At 36.5% G+C, this 25718-nt stretch overlaps 2 protein-coding genes across 8 annotated transcripts; one reads left to right on the top strand and one right to left on the bottom strand.

The window, feature by feature from the left end:
- The first annotated feature begins 458 nt into the window (after positions 1-458).
- On the top strand, positions 459-15673 carry LOC132623509 (uncharacterized). 7 transcript variants are annotated; one of them, XM_060338282.1, is made up of 9 exons: positions 710-986; positions 3463-3602; positions 10035-10372; positions 11998-12236; positions 12317-12520; positions 13183-13269; positions 13356-13472; positions 13578-13974; positions 15430-15673. In XM_060338282.1, coding segments are annotated over exons 2-8 (1182 nt in total). In that variant the 5' UTR covers positions 710-986; positions 3463-3600; the 3' UTR covers positions 13773-13974; positions 15430-15673. The 7 variants fall into 7 exon arrangements, with proteins under 7 accessions (XP_060194261.1, XP_060194260.1, XP_060194259.1 ...); XM_060338280.1 differs by having other exon boundaries at positions 711-986; positions 9914-10372; positions 13578-13962; XM_060338279.1 differs by having other exon boundaries at positions 711-986; positions 9914-10372.
- Positions 15674-21414: 5741 nt separating this feature from the next.
- Positions 21415-24855, bottom strand: LOC132622585 (protein EXPRESSION OF TERPENOIDS 1-like). Its single transcript, XM_060337210.1, has 3 exons — positions 23993-24855; positions 23125-23457; positions 21415-22412 (listed from the first exon to the last, which is right to left on the bottom strand). Exons 1-3 carry the CDS (start codon positions 24321-24323, stop codon positions 22012-22014), a joined length of 1065 nt encoding a protein of 354 aa, XP_060193193.1. The 5' UTR covers positions 24324-24855; the 3' UTR covers positions 21415-22011.
- Between the last annotated feature and the right edge of the window lie 863 nt (positions 24856-25718).

Raw genomic sequence — 25718 nt, 5'->3', positions numbered from 1 at the left:
TTATTCTAAAATGAACTTGAAATAATTATTTTATTTTATTGTAAAAATCGAACCTATGTGTCGACGGCCTCCTGAGATGCCTGGTGAGAAGGCTCCTGAGCTGGCTCCTCAACCATCTCTTGAGTGGGGCCCGGTGCAGGAGATGGGTCCACAGGCGCAGAGGAATGAACCTGAAATAACATATAAACAATTTAATTTAGATTTATTCTAAAATGAACCTGAAATAATTATTTTATTTTATTGTAAAAATCAAACCTGTGTGTCGACGGCCTCCTGAGATACCTGAGCGGCCCCCGGAGCAGGAGATGCAGATGGTGCCGTATCAAACACGAACTCCTCGAACATAGAGTCGTCGAAGTGCAGCTGTAGGCCACCCTCACTACCAGAAATTGGTCCTATGGCAACGGAATGTTTAGCAACAGTTTTTGAACCGTTGCTGTAGAGCATCTATTGCAACGGTTCAACCCGTTGCCAAAAAGTTTTGGGATACCGTATATGGTTTAATAATTAAACCGTTGCCACTTTACAAAACCGTCGCCATAGATATATCTATTGCAACACAGTTATTAATCGTTGCTGTTAATGTTAGCTGTGTCAACTATTAAATGAAATATTTTATCTATTGGAACGGTTTTAATTCCCTCCACCCTTAATTTCCCCGCTCTATTTTTTCCTTAACCCGCCAAAATCATTTCTTTTATTTTATTTTTACATTTATTTCTTAAATCATATATCTTCTCTCTTCATTTACCTCTTAAATCATATATCAAATACACTGTAAATCAATGAACGATTGTCAAAAAAACAAAAACCCTGATTTTGCTTCTCATCTTCTCCATCAGAACTCCTCTTCTTGGATGAACTAAACCCTTGGCTTCTCATCTTCTCTGTTAATTTCTAGGGTTGAAGCTACTAAATGATTTGAAGAAGTGGTTGTTTGAGAAATCTAAGAAGACATATTTGAGACATCATTAGCTTAAGAAATTGTAAGTTCTTTGCTGATTATTTTTGGATTTCTTCTTTAATATCTTATTTTTTTCTTTAATCCGTCAGGTGTGGGTAGTGTATTTGATATAAGCTATTGTGATATCAGCAAAAAATTAAATCGGGTCCTTTATCGAAGTGGGTTTGAAATAATTTTAAGCTTTTTGGTTGGGTCTTTGCTTTGCTTGGTTCTACAATATCACTTTTCTTCCCTATTGTGGTTGTCAAACGAAAAATCTGAGATTTTCCTTTTTCCTTTTACTTTCTCTGCAATTTCACTCTTGCTGGGTGCATTTTATAGTGGTGATTTTATATAGTATCGTGAAATTGTTTTCTGTGGACCTAATGTTGGATCTAAACTTGTTTGTTGTTGTAATTTTGTGTATAACTTTAATCGACCATATCTTGAGTGACTAAAAATTACCATGGAAGTGGCTATAAAGTATAGAAAGTTTATCTTTTTCTCAACATGGTGTTTTTGAATGCCTGAAAAGATATAGTTAAAAAGCCAGATTATTGCTGCTCTGCTTCGTAAATGTAGTTACAGAGGAAAATTTTGTTGGTTTCAGTTTGTAGAATAATGTATTTTTGGAAGAATATTCATGTGATTAAATTCAAAGGAGAAGGCATTAAGTCAAATAGTAAATGAAGAAATCTCTTTAGGTTCATATAGCGTATTTTATTGCTATTCTAGATCCTAACAGGAAAAAGAAAGTTTTTTCTTTAAAGGTTTTGATTGTTCTCCCAGAATCCCAAGTGTTCTTCTACGACACTTTGTCACTTCGTAGAAGACTGGTTCCACATCGCAGAGCCCATGAATAGCTAGTGTGAGGTAGGGGCTTTTGATTTCTTCATGTCCCTTCATGTTCTTCTTTTTTATTAAAATTGTGATTTTGGTTTGTTCAAATTATTGAGTTTTTGCCTCAATATTCTTACAATATCTGGTTGCTTATTTTCATGTTATATCATTTAAAGAAGATAATAAATGGATGGAACTACTTCAATTTAGTTTCACACAGAAAGTTTAAATTTTTAGCCCTTTTGTTGGATTTTTATGCTTCATAACTTCTGTATTTTTTTTGTGCTGTTTAAGCCCTTTTTGATATCTTGGTAATAGGGTTTCTTTCTTGGGTTTTGTCCAGGTTAGGCTAAGTGGGTGGGCAGATGATTTGTTGTTTCCACACAAAAATTTTAAAATTTTCGCTTTTTTGAATGAATTTGGTGAACGTGGTTGTCAGCTTTTATGGAAAAGTTGAAGTTTTTGTTAATAGAAATATTTGCCCAATTAAGGTGAAGACATCAGCTGAATTGATGCTAATTTTGGAAGTTCTGTATGAAAATTCGATAACAAAGTATTGATAGAGTGCTACTGTCCTGTTGTAATCTGTGGCTGGGTTTTACTTCTTCCGAAATGTTATGGTACATATTTGCTTACACCCGCCCCCTTGGGGTTTTGAGGCTTAATCTATTTCGAAGTTCGAAGTAAAGAAAGGGAATATGATTTATGACATGCCACATTAGAATAGTTTTGTAAATATTGGAATGTGTTTTTTTGGGGGGTGAGGGGGGTGCAACTAGTGTAAGACAACATGAAGCTAAATGACTTAGGGATCGGGATCGCATAACAATTTCTTTTATCTATAACTGTCAATACCGACTGCTTTAATGTAAAGAAAAACTGACAGCTACTGTTTATCCATAGCAGAGAATCTGTCAAAAATGAATTGAACTAAACACTGACTTATGCATTCTTGATTAGAGTAATGGGTGGATGGGTAAAAAAAAACATTACTTCTCTAGCTCCAAATTGGGATTAATCTTCACAAATCCAAGAGTAGAAAATAAAAAGGCTAAGAACATTATGGAGATGACAGAGGTTCTAATCTTGGTTCCAGTTTGAGTTTTCTGTTTAGTATGCTCGCATCACCTTAATTGAATGCTGATGATTTTTCTAAGTACATAATTGTTCACAAGAAAGATGTAGGAGCACAAGTCATTTATATAAGTAGGCGTGTGGACATGAACTTGAAATCATTATTTAAAATTATTGATTTGGCTGAAGGTTCATTTGAAGCTGAAATTGTGTTTGGTCATAATTTTTGCAAACAAAGAATTGAAATCAAATTGCACATTTCCTCATAACCATGAAAACCCACAATTTATAAAAACCATCAAAGCTTTCCCCAACTTTTATGCAATCTTACCAAATGAGCAAACCTACCTAAATTAACGATTAACAAAGGATTCCTTGCAGTGGCACCAACTGATTTTTGGGTGTGTTTTATGGAAGGGGGAAAGTGAGTTGGCAAAGTAGGAGTTGGTCATCAATCATCATCTGTGATTGCGATGACATGATATTGTTCAGTAACTTTGCTTTAGTTTTTTCCAAGGATGCCCATATTAATGTGCTATATTCCACATACCATAGCAGCATTGTAATGTAACCTTTACTGATGGTATTTGTGTTCATGTATCCAGTCCCAAGGAATTTCATATTATTGGAAGAACTTGAAAGAGGAGAAAAGGGAATAGGGGATGGAGTTGTTAGCTACGGGATGGACGACGCAAATGATGTGCACATGCAGTCATGGACAGGAACTATAATTGGTCCTCTTAATGTAAGCTTTCTTTCTCAGCTCTTTCACCTTAATGCTTGTAATTCTTTTTCTGTGTTCTTGAATAGCTTGATCATGTTTTCTTGAGGCTCTATTTGAATCCAAGGGATTTGATATCTATATATTTGCACATAGAAATCATATTTTGGATGTATAAATTAATGAGTTGCGACTCTCATGTTGACATCTAAAGTGTTGCTAATCAATTTCAAAGGATTTCAAATTTTGTCAATTTAGATGTCTTTGAAATCTTACTTACAGTTGTAGGACTAACAAAGTAAATATATAAAGCTGATTTCTTTTCTATTAAACAAATATGACATCAACAGTAGGAGTTTTCACATTATGAATTCACATCCATCAATTGAAATGGTACCTAAAGTTAACTGGATTCCAGTTTTGAGATTTGTTGATATTTCTTGCTTATTCAATAACATTCGAGCTCTGTACTACTGTGACTGTAATTAGGCCTCATGGTACTTTTTCGCTGTTAATGGTAATGTGTCTTTCAATTTGGTTCTCGGGCTGATCTACTGTTAACTTTAGTGACTATAAGATCACACTTCGAATATTTTATATACTCGATGTTGCATTTACTGTTGAGACACCTTTTGGTTGGAATCCTAAAGATAACACTAAGATATTGTTGAGACTTGAGAAAAAGGAGACTTGGGACTGATTATGCCTTATCCATATGCTAATTTATTGGTGAAACTTTATCTTGGATTAGAAAAGAGCAACTACAAGTCCATCCATTTTGAACAGGATTCTGGCAGCAATAGAAAAAGAAGAAGAAGAATAAGATGCTTAAGCTTGGTGAACGGAGTTACTTGGTACATGTGCTGGTGGGAGGTGGTAGCCGGTGGAATGGTCGAGGTGTGTGGAAGCTAGCTCAGATACCACCGTTAATAACCAAAACAAAGATGAGGAGAAGAAGAAGGTAAGAAATGTGAGGAAGAATAAAGAGGTGAAGAGATAGAAGGAATTCCCACTTATGGGAGTCCCCAAGGTCTGTTTTAGATATTAGAGGGGGCTGAAACAAGGGGACCCTTTATCTCCTTATTCTTTTATTCTGGTGATAGAGATTCTCATCAATATTTTAAGGAAGACTAAAAACTTGGGATGGATTTAGGGTCTTGATATTGGTAGTAACAGGGGGAAGATGGCGATGCTTTCAGACATTATATATGCTGATGATACCATTAGCCAGTGTGAGACAGAGAAAGAACAGATTCGTATCGCATAGGGGTCCTTTTAATTTTTGAAGCTCTCACTAGGTTGAAGATAAACCTGGCAAAATAGTGAAATGTGGGAGCTTTACTGTTTTCGAATAGCTAAATCATGGTTATTACTGATTTCCTGAAGTTAATGCTATGTCTAAGGTTGGAGTGTTCCAATTTAGGAGATACTATGATTTTCTTGTTTGGCCATGGAAGTTTGGCTTTGAATTATTGTCCGTTCATAATTGTGCTATTTCCATTTCACAACAGTTACTTGTCTTTATGTTTCTTTCTCTAGATTATGTGAATGTATTGTGTTGACACTCCATGCAAAAGTCATGTATCCATATTCCACATGAAAAACAACAACCATTTGAATCCTGCACAATTAAAAAACCAGTAAAACCAGTCACACTGTTAATCTGCAGAATACAGTTGTTTATTTTTGTGCCAACTCTGTACTCTATATCATTTCCTGAATCTGTGTATCTTGTTGCAAAGTTCTTTCCTTCAATCAGTACTTCACCTGCAAAGAAGAAAACCAACTTAATAATAACAGCTACCCTCCTACTCTCCTCCCAAAGAATTTGAGTATGGAGATTGCAATGGATCACTGCATTTCAATGTATCTTTTCATCATAAGCTGCTGCAAATAGCAACAACTCATTTAGCCATATTAAGTAGCCTAGTGCAGCATCTAAGTGTTTCAATCCTCTAAATTTCCAATCTGCATGATTTCCATTTAAGACCAATTTAAGGTTTAATTTTTTGTTTATCTATTTCAGTTTTTTTTATTGTAATTTTGTAAATTGCTAAACTCAATAATTTGTGTGGTCGATAGGAACTTGTAAATATCATTACTTTTAAATATGAAGTTGTTTATTTGAGCTGGGCTTTGTGAAGTTAACTAGTGGACTGGTAGGCTTAAATGCTGCTATATTACAGTTGCAACAAGAATAATAAGTTCATTTAGCTATTTTTTTTAAGGCCTGAGTGTTGCTATAACAAAATGGTTAGCTATAATGGTTAGATCTGTACCACCCCAATTTCCTTGACTTGATTCAAGTGCATCTATGTTCAAAGCTTTGCTCTACCTAAGTCCTGACTTCAATGAACAAGTCTAGAATTTTATCTTTTTTTTTTTTTTACTTGTTGCTAAAGGGATCTAGTGATCTTGACTTCAGTTTCTAAGCTTAGCATGAATCTTAGTTTTGGTGATTTGCTTGTGATATGTAGGATTAAATGGATAATGGAGATAAAAGTTGGATGAATCACCTAAGATGGACAGAAGAGTATGCTGCTGGAGTGAATTATTTTCTTGACAAGGCATTTGAACGAGCTTCTCAAGGAAATGAGATATTATGTCCTTGCAAGAAGTGCATGAATCGCTATTGGCATTACAGAAATGTGGTGGAGGGTCACTTGGTTGTTCATGGGTTTGTTGATAATTACACCAAATGGGTTTTCATGGAGAAGGGGTTTCATCGAGAAATACACCGCATCCAATAAATGACGATGAAGGTTCTAACTTGCGTGATGATATTGATGGACTACTTCATGATACATTTAGAAATGTAGAGGGTGAGTCAGGGCATGAAGAAGGAGTGCGACAGGGTTTATCTGAAGACGCAAAGAATTTTTTTAAATTATTGGAGGAAGGGAAACAAGAGTTATATCCGGGTTGTGAAAATTTCAATAAATTGAATTTCACCATTCGGTTGTACTTATTTAAATCATTACATGGTTTGAGTAATGTAGCATTCTCAGACTTGTTAGATTTGATAAGAGAGGCATTTCCCTTTGCTCAGATACCAGAGTCTTTCAATAAGGCTAGACAAGTGATTAAAGATTTGGGTCTTCATTACGAAAAAATACATGCATGCCCTAATGACTGCATGTTATTTTGGAAGGACAATGAGAAAGTAGATAACTGCCCTGTCTGTGGAAGTTCTAGATGGAAGAGTGTTGGTGATGCCTCGACTAATTCACGCTCTAAAATTCCTGTGAAGGTTTTAAGGTACTTCCCCTTAAAGCCTAGGCTTCAAAGGATATTCATGTGTTCTGAAACAGCTGTTGCAATGAGATGGCACGCTAATGAACGACCCAATGATAGAAATTTAAGGCATCCTGCTGACGGGGAAGCATGGAAGGATTTTGATCGTTTGTACCCAGACTTCTCTTGAGATCCTCGTAATGTTAGATTGGGTCTCTCAAGTGATGGTTTCAACCCATTTAGAACCATGAGTATTTCTCATAGCACGTGGCCTGATATGTTGATGAACTATAATTTATCACCATGGATTTGCATGAAGCAGGAGTATATCATGTTGTCAATGATCATTCCAGGTCCATCATCTCCGGGAAATGATATAGATGTGTATCTACAACCACTAATTGCAGAATTGAAGGAACTATGGGAACCTGGGATAGAAACATATGATGCTGAAACCGACCAAACATTCCGAATGCGTGCAGCCTTATTGTGGACAGTTAGTGATTTTCCAGCATTAGCAATGCTTTCAGGATGGAGCACCAAGGGAAAATTGGCATGCCCTACTTGTAATTATGACACATGCTCTCAATATCTCAAACATAGTCGTAAGATGTGTTACTTGGGTCATCGTAGATTTTTGCCTTCTGATCATCAATTGCGAAAAGATAAGAAGTCATTTGATGGTAAGGAGGAGCATAGACCTGCACCTACTCCTTTGTCGGGTATAGAAGTGCTTGAAGAGCTGCATGAATTCAACAATGTGTTTGGAAAGGGCAAAAAAAAAAAGGCCTAGAGATAATAAGGGTCCGTGGAAAAAAAGATCTATTTTCTTTGAATTGCCATATTGGGCACATAACAAATTGAGGCACAATCTTGATGTGATGCACATAGAAAAGAATATATGTGACAGTTTGCTTGGGACTTTACTGGAGATAGATGGAAAGTCAAAGGATCATGTAAATTCTCGCTATGACTTACAGGAAATGGGGATACGAAAGGAGCTACAACCAATAGAGGATAATGATGGAAATGTAAGTTTGGCTCAAGCTTGTTTCTCCATGAAGCCCGAACAGAAAAGGTTGTTTTGCACCGTCTTGAAAAATGCCAAATTACCAAAAGGATGTGCTTCTAATATATCACATCGTGTGCAGGTGAAGGAGATGAAAATATCGGGGTACAAGAGTCATGATGCTCATTTTATAATGCATTACCTGCTCCAGGTTGCCGTTAGAAAAGTGCTGCCCAAGAATGTTTCATTAACCTTGATTAGATTGGGCAATTTCTTTAGAGCCATATGTAGTAAGGTTATAAGAAGAAGAGATCTTGAGAAACTGGATTCTAAAATTGTTGAAATAATATGTGACCTCGAAAGGATTTGTCATCCAACATTTTTTGATATAATGCCACATTTACCTATTCATTTAGTGAATGAAATTAAGCTTGGGGGTCCGACTCATCTTCGCTGGATGTATCCCAATGAGAGGCACCTTTGTAAGTTGAAGACGTTCGTTCGTAATCGGTCTTGTGCAGAAGCATCAATAGCAGAGGGTTTTTTGGCTGAAGAGTGCTTGACCTTTTGTTCAAGATACCTACGCGATGGTGTGAAGACAAGATTCAGTAGGTACCAGACCGAGGATGATGAATGTGTTCAGAATTTGTCACCTATATTCCCTAAGATAGGTCATCCAATTGGAATTGAGCAGAAAAAGGATTCGACTTTTATGATGGATCCACAGTTACGTTATGAGGCACATCGGTATGCTTTATTCAACACCGGAGATGAACAAGTTGAAAAGTTTATCGAGTAAGATCAAATACATAACAATTACTTATATTTTAAACTTCGTTCATTTCGTTATGATAACCTCTGTTAAGCTCAATTTATAAAGTCCTAAATATTAAATTTCAAATATTCATGATTGCAGGGAACATAAGAATTTGATGAGTAATCATACTAGATCAAATGCATGGGCAAAAGCAAGGAATCATAGTCGGGAATTTAGCAATTGGTTTGAAGAGAAAGTTAAAAATGTTGAAGTACCCGATTATCTAATATGGCTGTCTAGAATGCCTAATGTGGTGGGCAAGAGATACACTGCATATTTCATTAATGGATACCAATTTCATACAAAAAGTCGGGACGCCCCACGAAAGACTCAAAATAGTGGAGTGACTCTAGCAGCAACAACAAATAGTTTTGCTAGTTCTAGGGACCAAAATCCCATAGATGGCGAGGTTATTTATTATGGAGTTATTCAAGATATCATTGATCTTGATTATTATGGCCATTTTAGTGTTGTACTGTTTAGATGTGATTGGTTTCATAATGAAGTAGATGAATATGGGTTAACTCGGGTACACTTCAATAAGTTATGCAGTAAAGATGATCCTTTTGTGTTGGCATCACAAGTTCATCAAGTTTTTTATGTGGCGGATCCAGTTGAGAAAGATGTTTATTATGCAAGGAATAAAGTCCCTGTTGATTTGTATGATCTAGAGAAAGAGGATTGTCCTAATATAGGAGACACATTTTGGAGGGAGCTTAATGATGACATTGGTCCATCAACTAGATTAGATGACGGTGACATTAGATGGTCAAGAGAAGATGTGCCCGCTGATGTTGTTGATATTCCATCTAATGCACAACATTCAGAAGATACAATTATGGAAACATCGGAAGAGGAGGATGAGTTCGATGATACTGATTGGGATTGGATGGAGGAAAATGATTAGACAATAAAGTTCTGAACTCCTTTTATATATGCTCATCATTGTTTTCATTTTTTATTTTGAGCGTCTAATAAATGTTTTTTTTCATACATATTTTATGATCTTTTCTTGAATTTCTACAAGAATATCCCTTCTTAATGCAATAAAATCATGTTTCTGTTTGACTCTTAATTTGCCTATTTAGTGTGAACTTTTATCTATTTCTACTTAGATTAATGCTCTGCCTACATATAGTAGAACTCGAGTTCATAGTCCTAGTTTGTGTCACAATAGTACTAGATAATATAATCCCACTGCCATTCTAATTGATTTTATTTTCAGCACTGACATTCTACTAACCAATTTTGTATTTCATATTCTAAAACTTGTAGAGACTTGAGTAATCATGAATCAAGACGGGAGTTCAAGAAAAAGCAAGAGAGTTAAGAACTCAAACTTCATTCCACCTGGATCAGTTGCATCTTTGCTAAGCCAAAGGGTTTTGAATCATAGGCACAAGCCAAACTCAAAATACATTTCAGATGTTCATGTTACAAAGTCAAATGAAAAGCATTACAAGCACAAGCAGAACTCAAACTACATTCTAGCTGGATCTGAAGTGGAACAAGTGCAGCAAGTGTGTCCCGATTCTATCTGTCCTGCAGCACAAACAGTACATGAGCAAGCCTTGTTGGATTCCACCACTGCTGAATCAGGAGAAGCACAAGAACAAGTGCAACAAACCTCACAACTTTCCAGCATTCCTGCATTACATGCAGTTAATGAACAAATCCAACAAGATCCACATGATTCTACTAATCTTGAAGCAAATGACCAATCTGGGGAAAGAGGCAAGATTTTACAAATTTATACTACATGCACTTGAAATTAGAATTAGTCTTTAGCTTATAAAATCTGATAGTTGTTCACTAACTTTGATTTTAGCAGTGTGATTGTTCCAAATTTTGTTTGCTGGTGATTTTGCTGCTTACTTTTCAATTTTAAGCAGTTCCATCTCTACATTTCAGTAATACTTTCAAACTACGCCGCTGACATCGATTTTGATGGTAGAAAATGCTCGCTAACTTTGATTTTAGCAGTGTGATTACTGTTCAACTTTTTGACTGGAATTTTCCTTTGTTACTGTGGATTTTGTTGCTTATTTTCCAGTTTGAAGTAGTTTAATCTGTACATTTCGGGAATACTCTTGAACTACTTCGTTTTTTCTTAGTTTTCAGAGTTGAAGTGCTTTTAAGTTTGGATTTAATTGATTTTTCTAATTTTGGTGGAATTTCCTTTGTTACTGGCTTATTTTTCAGTTATAAGCAGTTCGATCTCTACATTTCGAGAATACTCTCAAACTACGTCGTTTTTCTCAGTTTTTTATAGTAGAAAATGTTGCTAACTTTAATTTTAGTAATTTTTTCAGTTTCAAACACTTCGATCTGTGTATTTCGAGAATTTCTTATGTGATAACTATGAGTAGGATTAAGTAAAGTTTCCTTTTGTTTTTCACAAGTTTGGTGCTCATATATATATATATATATATATTCTTTTTTTTCCCAATTTTGAATCATCTTTAAGTTAACTATTTCCACTGTTTTTTCCCTTTGTATGTTGAGATTGAGATCTGAGTTGAACTGGCAGTTGAGTACTGAATGTTCTCGGCGTTTTGTGTCGATCTAAATTATTTTTGTCTGTTATGTTAATTGGTTTATTGTTTATTGACTTTATTCTGTAACTTGGCATAGCTTACTGACATAGTGAAGACTAAGCACAATTTACTTGGGATGTTTATTTAGAGCTTGTATGATACTATTTCTTTTCACGATCGCCCTCAATGTTCGTTTTCATTTCTTGCCACTGCTACATGATCCTGGAAGCTGCAAAATTTTCTTTTTTTGTTTTCTCCTTTTCCCGATCCTGTTAATAAAAGGTAATTACACTTAGAAAAGGGACCAGAAATGCATTAGGATGGTCAGGCAGCAGGTTTTGTAAATGTTTAATCATTTCTTCGAAGCGTCTTTTTTCCTTTATTTGTCAGTCTAAGAATATCAGGCAGAATAGATAATGCTATCATCTTTTTTCTTGACTTGGCTGGCCTTAGTGTGTTTGACAGATTCGTTTTTTTTCTTGTCTTTGTTATTAAAATGCTACTGAAACTTCTCCAAGTTATATAAACTGCAGACACTGCTTTTGGCTGCTGCCCTTCATATTTCAATATAGCTAGGAACATACTTTTCTGCATTCCAGTTGTCTGGCATCTTTCCTTTGGAGCATTTTGGTCCTTTATTTAAAACCATATTATCTGTTCAATCTATTATCCACTGACAGGGGACTCATCTTAGAATTAATTTTTATCTTACTAAAAACAGTTCATGAGCAAGCAGGCTCATGTTCTAAAATTACCATATTTGAAATAGGTCTGGACCAATTTTCTGCATGACTATAAACTGTTTGGTTCATATTATTACAGGCCCTTCCACTCAGAAAAGAAAAAGAGGTGGAATACAAATGCAAAGTGTACATGGACGGAGTGAGCGCAAACTGATCGTGCTAAATGAGTTGCACCAACCCATTGGTCCTACTGAAGCAATAGTTAAAGAGTTGGGTAGCTTCCTCGGCACATTGGCAAGGAATGGGACCTTTTGTCCTCTTAATGTGTTTAAATGGAAGAAATTGAAGACACATGATGATATGTGGAACTATACCTTGGTTTGAATTTCTCAATGTTCCATTTTTTACTTGAAACTATTTCAGATTTTTTGTACTAACCCAATTGCATCAAATTGTAGGAGAAATATGACATTCCTAAAGTAGCGAAAGAATGGACTTTGCGAACAATTCAACTTGCTTGGATAAAGTATAAGAATGGGTTGAAGAAGAAACACTACTATCGCTACGCCAATGACGAACTTCGAATGGCAAAAAGGCCTAAAGAAGTTTCAGAATCTCAATTTAAGGCTCTCCTCGAATATTGGAACTCCGATGCGGCTCAAGTAAGATATAAATCATAGACAACTTTCTTTTCTTTAAATTAGTGCCTTATTCAAAAGCAAAAGATATCTGATTTTTTTTTTTGTATCAAATTCCCAAAGTTAGCACTAACTCATATCCTAGCTCAGTACCAACACTAATCAACTGTATTAGTCCATTTCCAAAGAGAATAGGATATGATGCACCATGTCTAATATGAACAAACTTGTACCAAATCCTTTCTCAAATGATCAGTGGTACAAATATATTTCAAACTTCCTGATTTTTTGATGTTTTTATCCTTCCATGCTAGAACCAAACCTGTAAAAAAGAAACTAGTGTTAGTGAAAAAAATTATCAACATAGCCTCTTCCTATAGGATTTGAGTATGATGATGAAGTCTTTTTTTCAACCCATCACCAAAAACCAACTTCAAAACCAGCACCAGGCTTGTTTTCCTTCTCCACATATCACATTTTCTCAACAAAACACTGCTGCAAATTCCAGTACTTATGCATATCACAGTAGCTGAAAATCCCTTATCATCTCCTATATACATTCAATGGTACAAACAACATGTCTTCCCAATAACTAGCAACCAGCAGCATCCTTCAGATATCTGATTTATGCCCTTCATCCATATATTTTTTGGCTTCTATTATTTCACTAACTCATATTTTTGCAGGACATGTCCAGAAAAAACACAGAGAATCGAAAAAAGTTGAGGTATCCACACACTGTTGGCAAAACAAGTTTTGCTATAATCCGTGAGGTTTGGTGTTTTCTTGTATTGTTCATTTACTATGAACTTGTTGACTTTACTTGGGAAGATTTTTATTCTATCTTTTATCTAACTAGAAAAAAAAGAAGGAAAATCCTGAAGCTTTGTCAAGTAAGGAGTTTTTTGTGGCTACTAGAAGAAGGAAACCAGGCCGAGTATACAAGGACTCATATGAAGATACGACTAGCAAAATAGTACGAAATTTTCTATTTAAAGGTTTATTGATATCATTTGCTTGTTCTTAAATATTGGATTAGTTTCATTTACTTGAACTCCCTTCTCTTCAATCTGATTTGTAGGCTGAAATGGAGAGAATAGAAACTCAAGAGAGTGAAGATGGCAGTCAATCAGTTGACGCATATGTATCAGTAATGGGACCTGATCATCCAGGTCGAGTAAGATTGTATGGACGTGGGGTTACCAAGACTCTCTTGAAACAAAAAACAGCGGATTCTGGACCCTCTTCAAATGTTACTGATGATATGGAGAAATAAATGGAGGAGATAGAAGAGAGGATGCAACAAAGAATGCAGGAAAAATTCAACGCTCAAAAGGATACCATGGAAAAAGATATTACAATGAAAGTCATTGCAAAAATTCAGCAGCTAAATCCAGAATTCCAACTTGATCCTAATATGTTAAGGTTCAGTGTTCGTTCGCCAGGAGAAGCTTCTTCTGCACCTGGTAACAATCAAGGTCAAACTTATTCTGATTTGTTTCATCTTCTCATCCTTCTTATTCTCTATGTTAAATATCTCTCTTTCTTTCCTAAACTTAGTCAAATCTTATGCCTGCTTGTTTTTTTAATTTCTTATGCTAGCTGATTTTTTCTTGCTGACATTACTGAAAAGTAGACTTCTTCCTGAAAAGAAAAAGGAATCAAAGTTTGCTTGCATGCTTATTTCTATTTCTCTATATATCTTTTACTGGTCACATTTTTCTTGTTCAATTCATGAGTTTGTATGTGTTTGGATTGTTGAAAGGAAAACTGAAAAAGGGTAACAAATGCCTTGTGATTTCATTCCAGTCTTGTAGCGAAATAATTTATCATGTGATGTTGTTTCTGTCTAGGCTTAGCATTCTTAGCTATGCTCTAATTATCCGAATGAATTGCACAAAGAATGTCTATAGCTGCAGGAGTTAGATACTTAAAGTTTTTGATATATTTTGCTCTAGCTATGTGGTAAGAGGGTGGAGGAGGAAGCAACATATTATTTCTTGTTTTTGAATTTTGAATGTAGACTCTACTGGTCTCTTTTGGTTGTAACTATTACATCAGCAATTTCTCTACTTAGTCTTGCTCCAAGAGTGCAGAAACTAGATGCATATTGGTGAACCTTTAAAGCTGAGTGTAACCTAGATTAAAATTGCAAACACTTTGAATTGAAAATTGGTACTAATTTCTCGTTCAAAGATAATGTTGGATTACCGAGTTCTGATTAAAAGAGGCGTCATTATCCATTTTATTCTATTCTCTTGTGATGAGTTGGGATTAAATCATATATCATATTTAGGGTCCTGGAGTTTTATACCTTCCTATAAACCAATACACACTTAGTTGCAAGTAATATTCGTACAAGTCTTCCCAGCTTTCTATTTCCTTTTATCATGGTCTCTGATAATTGATAATTGTCTCATTAGTTCTGCTTAGTTGTGGTCTTTTGCCACTGATGTTTAATGTTTCTCCAACACATCTACATTTACTATTGGTTGGTTGACCTCTTTCTTGTAGCATGATATGATATGAGGGAATTCCACATCCAGTCAAGGGTAGTTCTCCTCAACGAGTTACACAGCTTCTTCTGTTCCATTGATTGGTCTTGTTTGTCTATTTGAAGCTAACTTGCATTATCTTTTCCTTATTTGAAGGAAATGGACATCTTGGTGTCATCATATAGTTAACACTACAAACTGTTTTAAATGCTGACATTGCTTGCTCCATTTTGTCAAAGTCACTAAGGTCTTGGGTTCAAAATCCCACCTTCCCATACAAATATTTAAAACTTGGGGCTTAAGGGAAAAAAAAGGAAAAAAATAACAGATCTTTTATCTTTGTAGTTTAAAATTGGTATCTGTTTATAATAAGTTCTATCTTTGTATTATGTGCACGTGCATTTGAAGGGCAGTGACATTATTTATTCTCTTTTGTAGGTGTCGAAAATGAAGAAAGGGAAGGAGACAGTGAAGACATTGATCTTACTTGAGAAGATCTTTTATGAAGATTTCTACATGTTCTAAGAATCTTTTTGCTATCGAACATTTTGAAACTTATCCTAAATCTTGAAATGTAAAACTTAATTATGCATTTTGGGTTGAACATTTTGCTTTTACGGGTATATATGTTGGATTAGGAATGTTGGATATTTTGGATTATGAAAAATTGTGTTTTCTGGTTTATCTAATTTGTAATGTATTTTATTTATTTATATATATATATATATATATATATATATATATATATATATATATATATATATATATATATATCAATTTATAACCAGGGCTATTATTTCAGATAAACCATTGCAATAGGTTGTTCCAAATAATTGCACTGGATTTTTGTACAAACAAAAAATCCGTTGCAATAGACAAAAACCGTTGCAATAAAGTAAAAGGCTGTTGCAATAACCTCTACGAAACCGTTGCAATAGCCTCAGAAGGTCGTTGCTTAAAGGTCTATGGGGACGGTTGGACACCGTTCCATATAAACACAAAAATTCGTTGCATCAGAAAGAGGGACAACCGTTGCTGTAGATAATGCTATAGCAACGGGTTTTGCCAACCGTTGCCATAGATATATGGGCACGCGAGCAGATGGAACGCACGTTAAACCGTTGCCATAGATATATAGCAACGGTTCTTACGTCTATAGCAACGGTTTTCTCGGCGTTGCCATAAGCCTATTTTCCAGTAGTGCCTGTAGATCACGAACCGACCGCTCACCCTGTGGATCACGAACTGGTGGATATGGAAATGAAGGCCAGGGCACATAATCTGAAAAAGGGTCCGGCATATACAGAGGTGTCTGTGAAGTCGACGGCCGGGAATGAGAAGTCGATGGGATATCTGTAGTCGCCGGCTGGTAAGAATTCGGTGGGATCTCTGAAGTCGCCTCATCACCTCTGCCAGCCCTACCATCTCTACGACGGCTACCAACTCCTCTGCGAGCACGACCACCTGCTGCCCCAGGTGGGGCAGCGGGAACACGCTCATGAAGACGCTCAAAGTCATGTGCCTGTCTCATACCAACCTCGCCAAGCTCAATCATCCGTGCTGCATACTCCGCCGTCTCGGGGGCCTCCATACGGGCAGTGCTCTCATAGCGCATCGTCTGAACGGTCTGTACCAGCGCCTCGTACGCTCCTGCGAGAGCTACATATCCCAGGCCATCTGGACGACGCCTAGAGGGGTTGCCAATAATGATGCGAGTGATCCGCATGTACCACTCCATGTACACATGGATCGGAGTGTCATGTCCGACCACTGCTAGGCTCGTCATCCTCACATCCCAACTCTGGACCTACTGCTGCATATATAGTCGCCATGCATCATCGACACCCGCACGCTCGTCCCTCGCATGGTGGTCATGCTCCCAAATCGTAGCCGCGGGTATATTCTGTACATACCCAAACTGCCGTAACACGCGGTTGGGCGCGTGATACTCAACGATATCCATATGTATCAATGGACACCGCGACATCCACATGTGCTGACCTCCCTACAAAACGCCGGCAGCTGATCCAAAATATGATCATACGGCGTCCATATAAAATCCTGTAAAAAGAATTGAACTAGTTAACAATAAAAGACTAAAATAGTAGCTATGTGGTCTAGCGTGTGGATCTAAAATATGAACATACCGTCTGCGCAGTCATGCGGTCTAGCTGATCCCTAAACGGGAGAAGGCTGTGATGAGTCTCCGCACGTCGGCATACACCTCGCGACCATCTCCGTGCGTATGGCATCGGCACAGTAAGATAGTCAGCGGGAGGATGAGCTGGTATAGGCTGAAAAGGTCTCAACCTAGTCCACACCCATATCTGATATAGTCATTTAAAAAACATTTTATCAGTCGTCGTTTTAAAAAAATATATTTTGTGTTTAATTACACAGACTTAAATATATCACCTGAAGGAGCGAGCAAAATGCAGGGACCTCTACCCTCGTGCCCATAGAACATCGGCAGAATCCTCGATACATGTAGCCCAACACAGCAGCGCCCCAACTATAGCATCCTAGCTCGGCAAGATCGTCGATATACTGAAGATACCTCAAGCTCAAATGCGAACCCGAAGTGTTCGGGAATAGGATGGCCCCGAATATGACGAGTAGGTATAGACGCGTGCGTCGGTCAACATCAGCCTGAGGCGTGTCCTCTCCAATTGGATGCTGCATGTCTGTGAGGCGCAAGTGAGCGTAAAGGGCCGATAATAAAGCCGACTCTGGCCAGAAATATGACCATCCAGAGCCGCGAAACCGGTGAGCCTAGTCAACTCATCCCGGTAAGGTGGAAGCACAGGGGGCTCCTCAATATACAATGGGCGTCCATCAACCTGTAGCCCATAAATGACCTCTACATCCTGAAGGGTAATGGTAGCCTCACCGGTGCGGAGATGAAATGTGTGTGTCTCCGGTCGCCACCTCTCAATCAATGCCGTCACTAGCGACCTATTGTGCTGTACCTGACCAACTTCGACGCACCGGTAGATACCGCCCCGACGTAGTATATCCAGGACACGAGGATGTGGGGGGTGAGCAGCTAAGATCTCCCATGCTGAGTCCCCTAACCGGGTACGAACCTGAGACTCAGGCTGCAGGTCGGATGTCCATATATGTTGCGACCTATGCTCGGGCTGAAGATACAGTAACTCTCGGTCGAAGGGACCCAGATCAAGAGGGTGGTGATCCATCTGTTTTACGTATTTTAAATCAATCATTAAACAGGAAGTATTAGTTATGTAATCTTTTTTCAAATTTTTTATTAAGGATTGTGGTGACCCATCTGTTTTACGTATTTTAAATCAATCACTAACAAGTAATATTAGTTATGTAATCTTTTATGGAAAATATTATTAAGGATTGTGGTGACCCATCTGTTTTACGTATTTTAAATAAATCATTAACAAGTAATATTAGTTATGTAATCTTTTATTGAAAATTATATTAAGGGTTTTCAATTCTAAGCTACGGGTTATGAATCCTAAACTAAGGGTTTTCAATCCTAAAATATAAAGATTAAAAATTAATAAGTTAAATAATTAACAATTAGTTAGCATACAATTAGTATAAATAATTAATAAATAAACAATTAACTAACTAATCAAATAATTAACAAGTTATTATCATATATTTAATAAATAAATAATTAAGTAACTAATCAAAAAATTAATAAATTATTATCGTATATTTAAAAAATAAACAATTAATTAACTAATGAAACAATTAAGAAATTATTAGCAAATAAACAATTGGCTTAACAAAAACTCAATAAATAATTAGCTAGTCTAACAATTAAAATAGCTAGTATAACAATTAATAAATAATTAAGTCGCTAATCGAATAATTAATAAATACTAAATAAACAATTACTAAATAATTAACTAATTAACAATACATAAACAAATTAAAAAAAAAAGGGCAGTCCCAACAGTGCGTGGGCACTGCCCAAAATCGCACAAAAAATTGAAGGTTTTTTTGAGTTTTCAAAATGACCTCTGCGCCGCTCTATTCCAAAATCTAACCTTAGAAACTTGGTCCTACACTTCAATATACCAAGAATATTGAGTTTTAGATTGAAAAACAACAAGAAAATAGCGTTTTTGGGGTTGGGGACCACGGAAAATTGCCGTTAATGGCGGTGGGTGGGGGAAAAGTGTCGGGTTCTGTGGTGCGAAAGGAGGGGACCCTTTTTTTATGGTACCATTCGCGCACGAATTTCATGCGTGAAAGGCAAAACAGGAATTTGCTCTTTCACGCATGAAATTAGTGCGTGAAAGGAGTATATTGTATTATTGCAAGTTGCTCCTTTTACGCATGAATTTCGTGCGTGAAAGGGTCAAGCTGCATTTTTGCAGTTTGGTCCTTTCACGCATGAAATTCATGCGTGAATACTATTTATGTGTGTTTTTTTTTTTTTTTTTTCTGTACTACTTTGGTTCAACTTTTCTTTTTTTGTACTACTTAAGTCGCGGATTCACTACTTATGTATACTCTAATCAAGAGGAAAAAAGTAAATTTTTTTATTATATGGGGGTAATTTGGTAAACTTCACATTGCATTATTGGTTTCCTAATATGCGTGTTTTTAGCTAAAATGACACTTATTATGGGACGGAGGGAATATTTGTTAATCGAGTTCTACAATGTTCTAGCTATTCTCCAGGTTCTCAAAAACTATTTTCATAGCTATACAGTGTGATAATGTGATCATAAAGCTACCAGTGTAAGATTGCCTGCAGGAGAATGAAAAGTGAAACCTGCAGTCCAATCAAATGCATTTTCGTTTAGCCTGTCAAAGAATCTCCTCAATTTTAATGCACTTCCACTTTAAGAATTCTTAAACTCTTTACAGCTTTAGCCTGTTTGTACACCCTCTAGCGTTGTCTTTTAATGCTGCGACCGATTATTAATCAATCCTCTAGGCCTGCAAGATACAGTATATACTATAGTTGTATATAGCATCCCTCATATTATCAAGTAGGAGTACTTAATAATCTACAAGATATAACTCTATATTTCCAATACCCTCCATTTTTTAAAACATTAATAAGGGTTGTTTAATGGATGAGTCGGGTTTAATTTGACTAGATTTAAGTTGGAAGAAAGAAATATCCACGTAGGAAATAAAGGTGGGAACAAGGGAAATTAACGGTTCAGGAGTAAATATGAGTTCAAAGTTGAATGGTGAGGTAAATATATCAAAAAATTATAACAAGGGGCAATATATATAGCTTTTTCCTCAGAGTACAGGGGCAAATCTGATCCTTTTCCGTATATTAAATCGTACATAAGCAATATCATGTTCGGTAGCATTTTCTTGCTATCTATAAAATTCAACACACCTAATACAGTGTTTGGTTTGTAATTTAGAAACCCCCATAACTAATACATACATGTTATAAGTTATGAGAGAATTTATGTATTATTTTATGTAAGATAGAAAGTGCAATAACTAAACCTTACATATATAACTAATTAATCCCTGCATAAAAATAATATATTGATTCCCTCGTAACTAGTTCATGTATTATTAGTATCTGCATAACTCTAACCAGCTACCCAACAAGAGGTCAACGATCAAGAACTTCCTCAGTTAAGTAATCATACTTCGACATACAATTTGTAGAGTTAAATTGTTGGAAGGCGGCTTATTTCAAAGGAATTAGAACAATTACAAATAACCATCAAGCCCCATATTAGCAAATTATATGAAGGTTATTAAAATCCTACATTCCGAACGTGGAGGAGGACACATTATATATACTACATTTAACCAGAAAGAAATCACATATCTTGGGACAATATACTCAGAAGAACATATGCTGCGTCTTCAATTCGGATCAGAGAGTAACATGCATTTAGGTCAGAAAATTTGGAAAGAACAAAATATGCACAATGTTTCTATTTCTCAGTTAGTACATACATAAGTAGACACTGATATAAATAGAGAACACCTTGATGCCTTTTGTGTGAATGCTCTTAAAGGTTGCTTTTGTTGTAGCACATTATGCAACTTAATATGACTGCACGGGCAGGCAATGCGTTTATTAATCAAATAAAATGCTTATCCATCTCTTAGATGCAAGTCATATCTCCTACATGTAGAAGATCATTTAAAATACAATTAATCCACATAACATGGCAACAGAAAAGGTATTGCAAGATGCGTGAAATATATTTATCCATGCATGGCTGGAACATGATAGAGCGAAAAAGGTGAAATTTACATTAATTGTTCATTTCAATAGAATGAAAACCTCACATTCACCATACTTCAAAAAACATGCAATATGAGTACTTGTTAAGGGGAGAGCCAATTAAAAGAAAAGAAAGCATTGAACTTAAAGCCAATACTAACAAATTAAAATGTAGGAGATGCACAAAGGATTGAAGATTTAAATTTGATGGGTTCGGTTGAAGTGTGTGATTATTTTATCCAAAAGCTTAAGATGTTAGAGAGAGCTCACTTTTAATTACTTAATTATATTGTCTCTAACTGTCCCCTCAGGCGCGGACCTAATTGATTTTCTTGGCCGAACACGTGAAATTTCATATTACCTTTATAGTGAGTAGCGGTGCCAGTCAAACCCAAAGCATCAACAGACTCAGATGCCATATTGAAGTATGTGACTATCTCGTCTTATATGGGCTGCATCCGCCACCGATTAGGGTGGAGTGGATGGAAAGGCTTAGGGTAAAATAACAAAGTAGAGAAACAAGATGTCAATAATGCAGTCCCAAAGGAAGAAAAAGAACAACTTTATATAGAATTTCAAAGTAAATAAATGTAAACAATTCAGCTATGCATCGGTATTTTAACTAAGAACCATATATCACACCCTCATTTTTCTCCCTTTTTCCTATCATCTCGTGCTCCTACTCAATCAACGGTTGTCACTATTGTTCATCTGTTCTATTATATACTACCATTACTACTACAATTAACATACATAGCTGTATCACATTACATAAAAAAGAACTCAATGTCAATATTCGGTCATTAAACTATTGATGATTAGGGAGATCTTGAAGGTGGAAAAAATTGCGTACCAGCTACCATGAAAGTGCTAAGGGGAGCTGGAAACAAAGAAGGGTCGAGAAAATTCGACGCTTCGGCCGGCCCCACTGCAGCACCACCACCGCCACTTGTAGTGGCGGTAGCCGCTGCAGCGGAGTTATGGTGGTGCTGAACTCCAGCACTACCACCAGAAGAAGTATCGCCAGCTGCAGCCATATTATTATTATACTGACTTTCATGACCTTGATCATATAAAATTCCCTTGAATACGTGTCCACCAATCCTCACAGCAGCCTGATATGCTAACTGATCCTCAGCGTCGTCAATTGAGCTCATTTGGATGCACTGGAATACGGCACTTGTACTTACTTTTGCAGGAAATTTTCCCACTTCTAACCCTAAAACACATCACAAGGTACACTACATTTAATTAAGCAACATATTATGTTCCATATACAAAACTACGTTGCGAATAACATATTACAAATAAATCTCTATGATAAACATTACGGTGTCATAAAAATGATAACTATATATAACTTGTTATTACATATAATAATAGTACTATATAAGCTAAATCCTACACGAATCATGACAATGATATACAACGAATTATCAAACATAAAATTGGAGGGCTCGAGATAAATATGTATAGGTCTAGAAAAAGAAATTGTGCATACACAAGGGTGCAACTCCAGTTTTAGTTTTAGACAGAACTAAACTTATATAGTAATATATATAAAAATACATTTAGAAATACTGCCTTTTCTGGAACAAAAACTACTCCTACTAATAAAGTCAAAATTTTGAAGTACACATATCAAAGTACCCATAGAGAAATGGGGAGACGGATCTTTTGTCGGGAAATCAAGAAAACCAGTGATGATGGGAGCGGAGAATGGCAAAGAGAAAAAGGAAAAGCTGACAAATCTATTGCTGCTATACAATAGGGCTTACTTTCTCAATGTCTCTCTCTAGACTTACTTTATATGTAAAATTCATTTAGGCAATCAATTAATCACCTTTACATGATGAATCTCAAGACTGTATGTTATTCTGTGAAGCAACAAAAAAAAAACAAAAAAAGGGGAAGAAAGACAGAAACTTTACCAGTAGTGGTTGAAGGCAAACGAGTACAAACAAGAGAAGAAGCACTTGGATCCTCTCTTTGCCTTTTAGTAGGCTTATTATTATTATCATTATTATTATGATGTCCTTGTTGTTGCAAAGCAGTAAGTTGTTGTTGCCTTTCTCTCCTTTTAGCAGCAGGAACCCAAGTGGATTTCACATGAGTTTGACACTGAAACCCTCTGCTCTTACAACAAGTCCTACACCTCATGTGTTGACAATCTTTCTTAGCTTGGTTCCCACAATCTTGGCAGCTTATTCCTCCTCCACCACTCCTCATCATCATGAAACCCGATCTTGATGCCTCATGATCACCTGCAGATAACGCGGATCCCGCCTTTTAGCAACAGATTCAACTGGATCCAATATTTTCGATATTAAAGTCAAAAGGCGGAGGCAGTATAGTCTTGACAAAGTTCAATTGAACCTAACATTTTCTTGGCAAAGCATAGACATAAATATAAAATAATGACTAAAATATTAACAAGTACTGAGTTTTGAACCAACAACTATGATCGTGCAGTGGATACGGTAGTGATAACATAAAGATTAAATTCATTAAATTTAAATCATGAAACCAGCTCTTAATGAGGTATATATGTGTAAAACACTAATTTCAACAGATAAGTTTTTACTTCGTAATTGCAAAAGTGCTGTGAATTCCTTAGAAACGTAAATATAAATCCATCAAATTTAAATTGTAGATCTGTCTCTACGTGGAGTAGTACTATAATATTTAAGTTTAAACTAATAAATTAAATTTCACCGAATATTAAATTTAAACCTATATTTTTGAAGGTATGAATATTTTAGAGACTGAATACATCAAGTTTAAACTATGAATGATCACCTGCACATATCTCGAAGCCACTTCGGCTCGGCCCAACTCCTAATCCAACAGCAGTGGAATAAAGATCTTGCAAAGGATAAATTGGGTGACGAAACTGGTGTTGTTGTGGTTGTTGTTCCGGTTGGTACTGGTGAGAGGTAGTACCACTTTGCCATAGCTCAAAGCCTTTATAAGTGGTGGGTATTTCTTGATTATGATGATCAGTTCTGTACAAGAACCAACTCTCTGGACTGATCTCGGTGGGGTTATTATTAGTACGGTGACTGCTCCTAATTTCTTGTTGTTGCTCGTGGCTGCTACTTCCTCCACCTAGAGAAACGAAATTAGCCATTTTGCCACCTTTAATCCTTTTCTGTAGCTCAATTCATGTGCCTCACAATCCTAGCACAAATGCACCAATTATGACCCAAGAATGATTTTTGTACCCCTTAGATTTCTCTGGGGTTTTCTTCATTTATGCTCTCAAAAAGAAAGTTCAATTGTCTTCACAAAATTTTGAAGTGAAAAAAGTAGTACACTTCTGTTGTCTGCACTACATATAAGCGTGTGAAATAGTATTTTGTAGCTGAAACTTGTGAAGATGATTATTAAAAAAGGTGCAGCTAGCTCTTTTAAATTTGTTGGAGAGACAAATTAAAGTGATGAAGAATTTTGGGGATAGAGATTAGTCGAATGAGGAAGTGAGGGAGGGACCTTTCATTTGCTTTCGTTATGTTTGAGTATCTTGTGGCTTGTGTTGGGAACATTAAAAGAAAAGGTAGAATTACAGCTCTGCAAACGCCGCCATGTCCAAAAATTAAAGCACCATAACAAGTCTTCTCTCTCTTTGTACTGCCAAAGTAACAGTACACTAACTTAAAAAGTCATACAGGCCCGCCCTTACGCTCTTTTTCCCTTCTCTTGTTCTAAATACTGACCGTGACTTGATTTAGATTCATTTTTTTGCGCGGATTATCTTTCTTTTGGGTGGTCTTTTATTTTTGCTCTTCGCTTTGTTTACTCCGGATTCTGATAATCAATTAAATTTGTAAATGAGTATAGGATACGTGCTTTGTTCTTGATGTGTGTTGGATAAAGAAAGTGAATATTTGAGAGCACCTTAGTAAAACGGCTAAAGATGATAGTTGGCTAGTAACACAAATGTCTGTGTATAATGTATGATATTTGATGGATGAAATGCAATAACAACAATAACGAGTGGCCTTGGCCGAATCAAATAATGAGAGAGATTGTATATATGAATTCTTCTATTACAAGTGTTCTTGGAAAGTAAAAGGAGCCAACCCCTCCAAAGGAGGGGGATATGCCCTATTTATAGTGACACTCCCATGGTTCTCCTACAATATGAGTTAATAAAATAATGACAACAAGGACTGTTCTGCACGGATTTGGTGGGATTGGACTGACGGCGCCGCCTGACACACGCAAGGTAGGTAGTTGACTATGGCAGGACGCTACTGGCGCGTGGCCCGCATACACCGGTCACACGGACCAACGGCTACTCGGACTAACGGCCACGAATGCTCAGGTCATCGGGCTTGGATGTTCTAACGATGTCGAAGGCAGACCTGTCGGTGCTCATGCCCAGCTCCGGTTCAAGCATTACCCCGGTCTAGGGCGAACGATATCGCCACCCCATTCCCATTCCTTGCTCCGGCTTCGTTCCTCCGGTTCGTCTCGTATCCGGTATTCACCGTATACAGATAGCCCCCACACTCCCCGGATC

This window comes from Lycium barbarum, chromosome 12, assembly GCF_019175385.1.
Source record: "Lycium barbarum isolate Lr01 chromosome 12, ASM1917538v2, whole genome shotgun sequence".
Taxonomy (NCBI): Eukaryota; Viridiplantae; Streptophyta; class Magnoliopsida; order Solanales; family Solanaceae; genus Lycium; species Lycium barbarum.
Note: the sequence above shows the minus strand (reverse complement) of the source record. Positions and strands in the feature narration are given on the sequence as shown.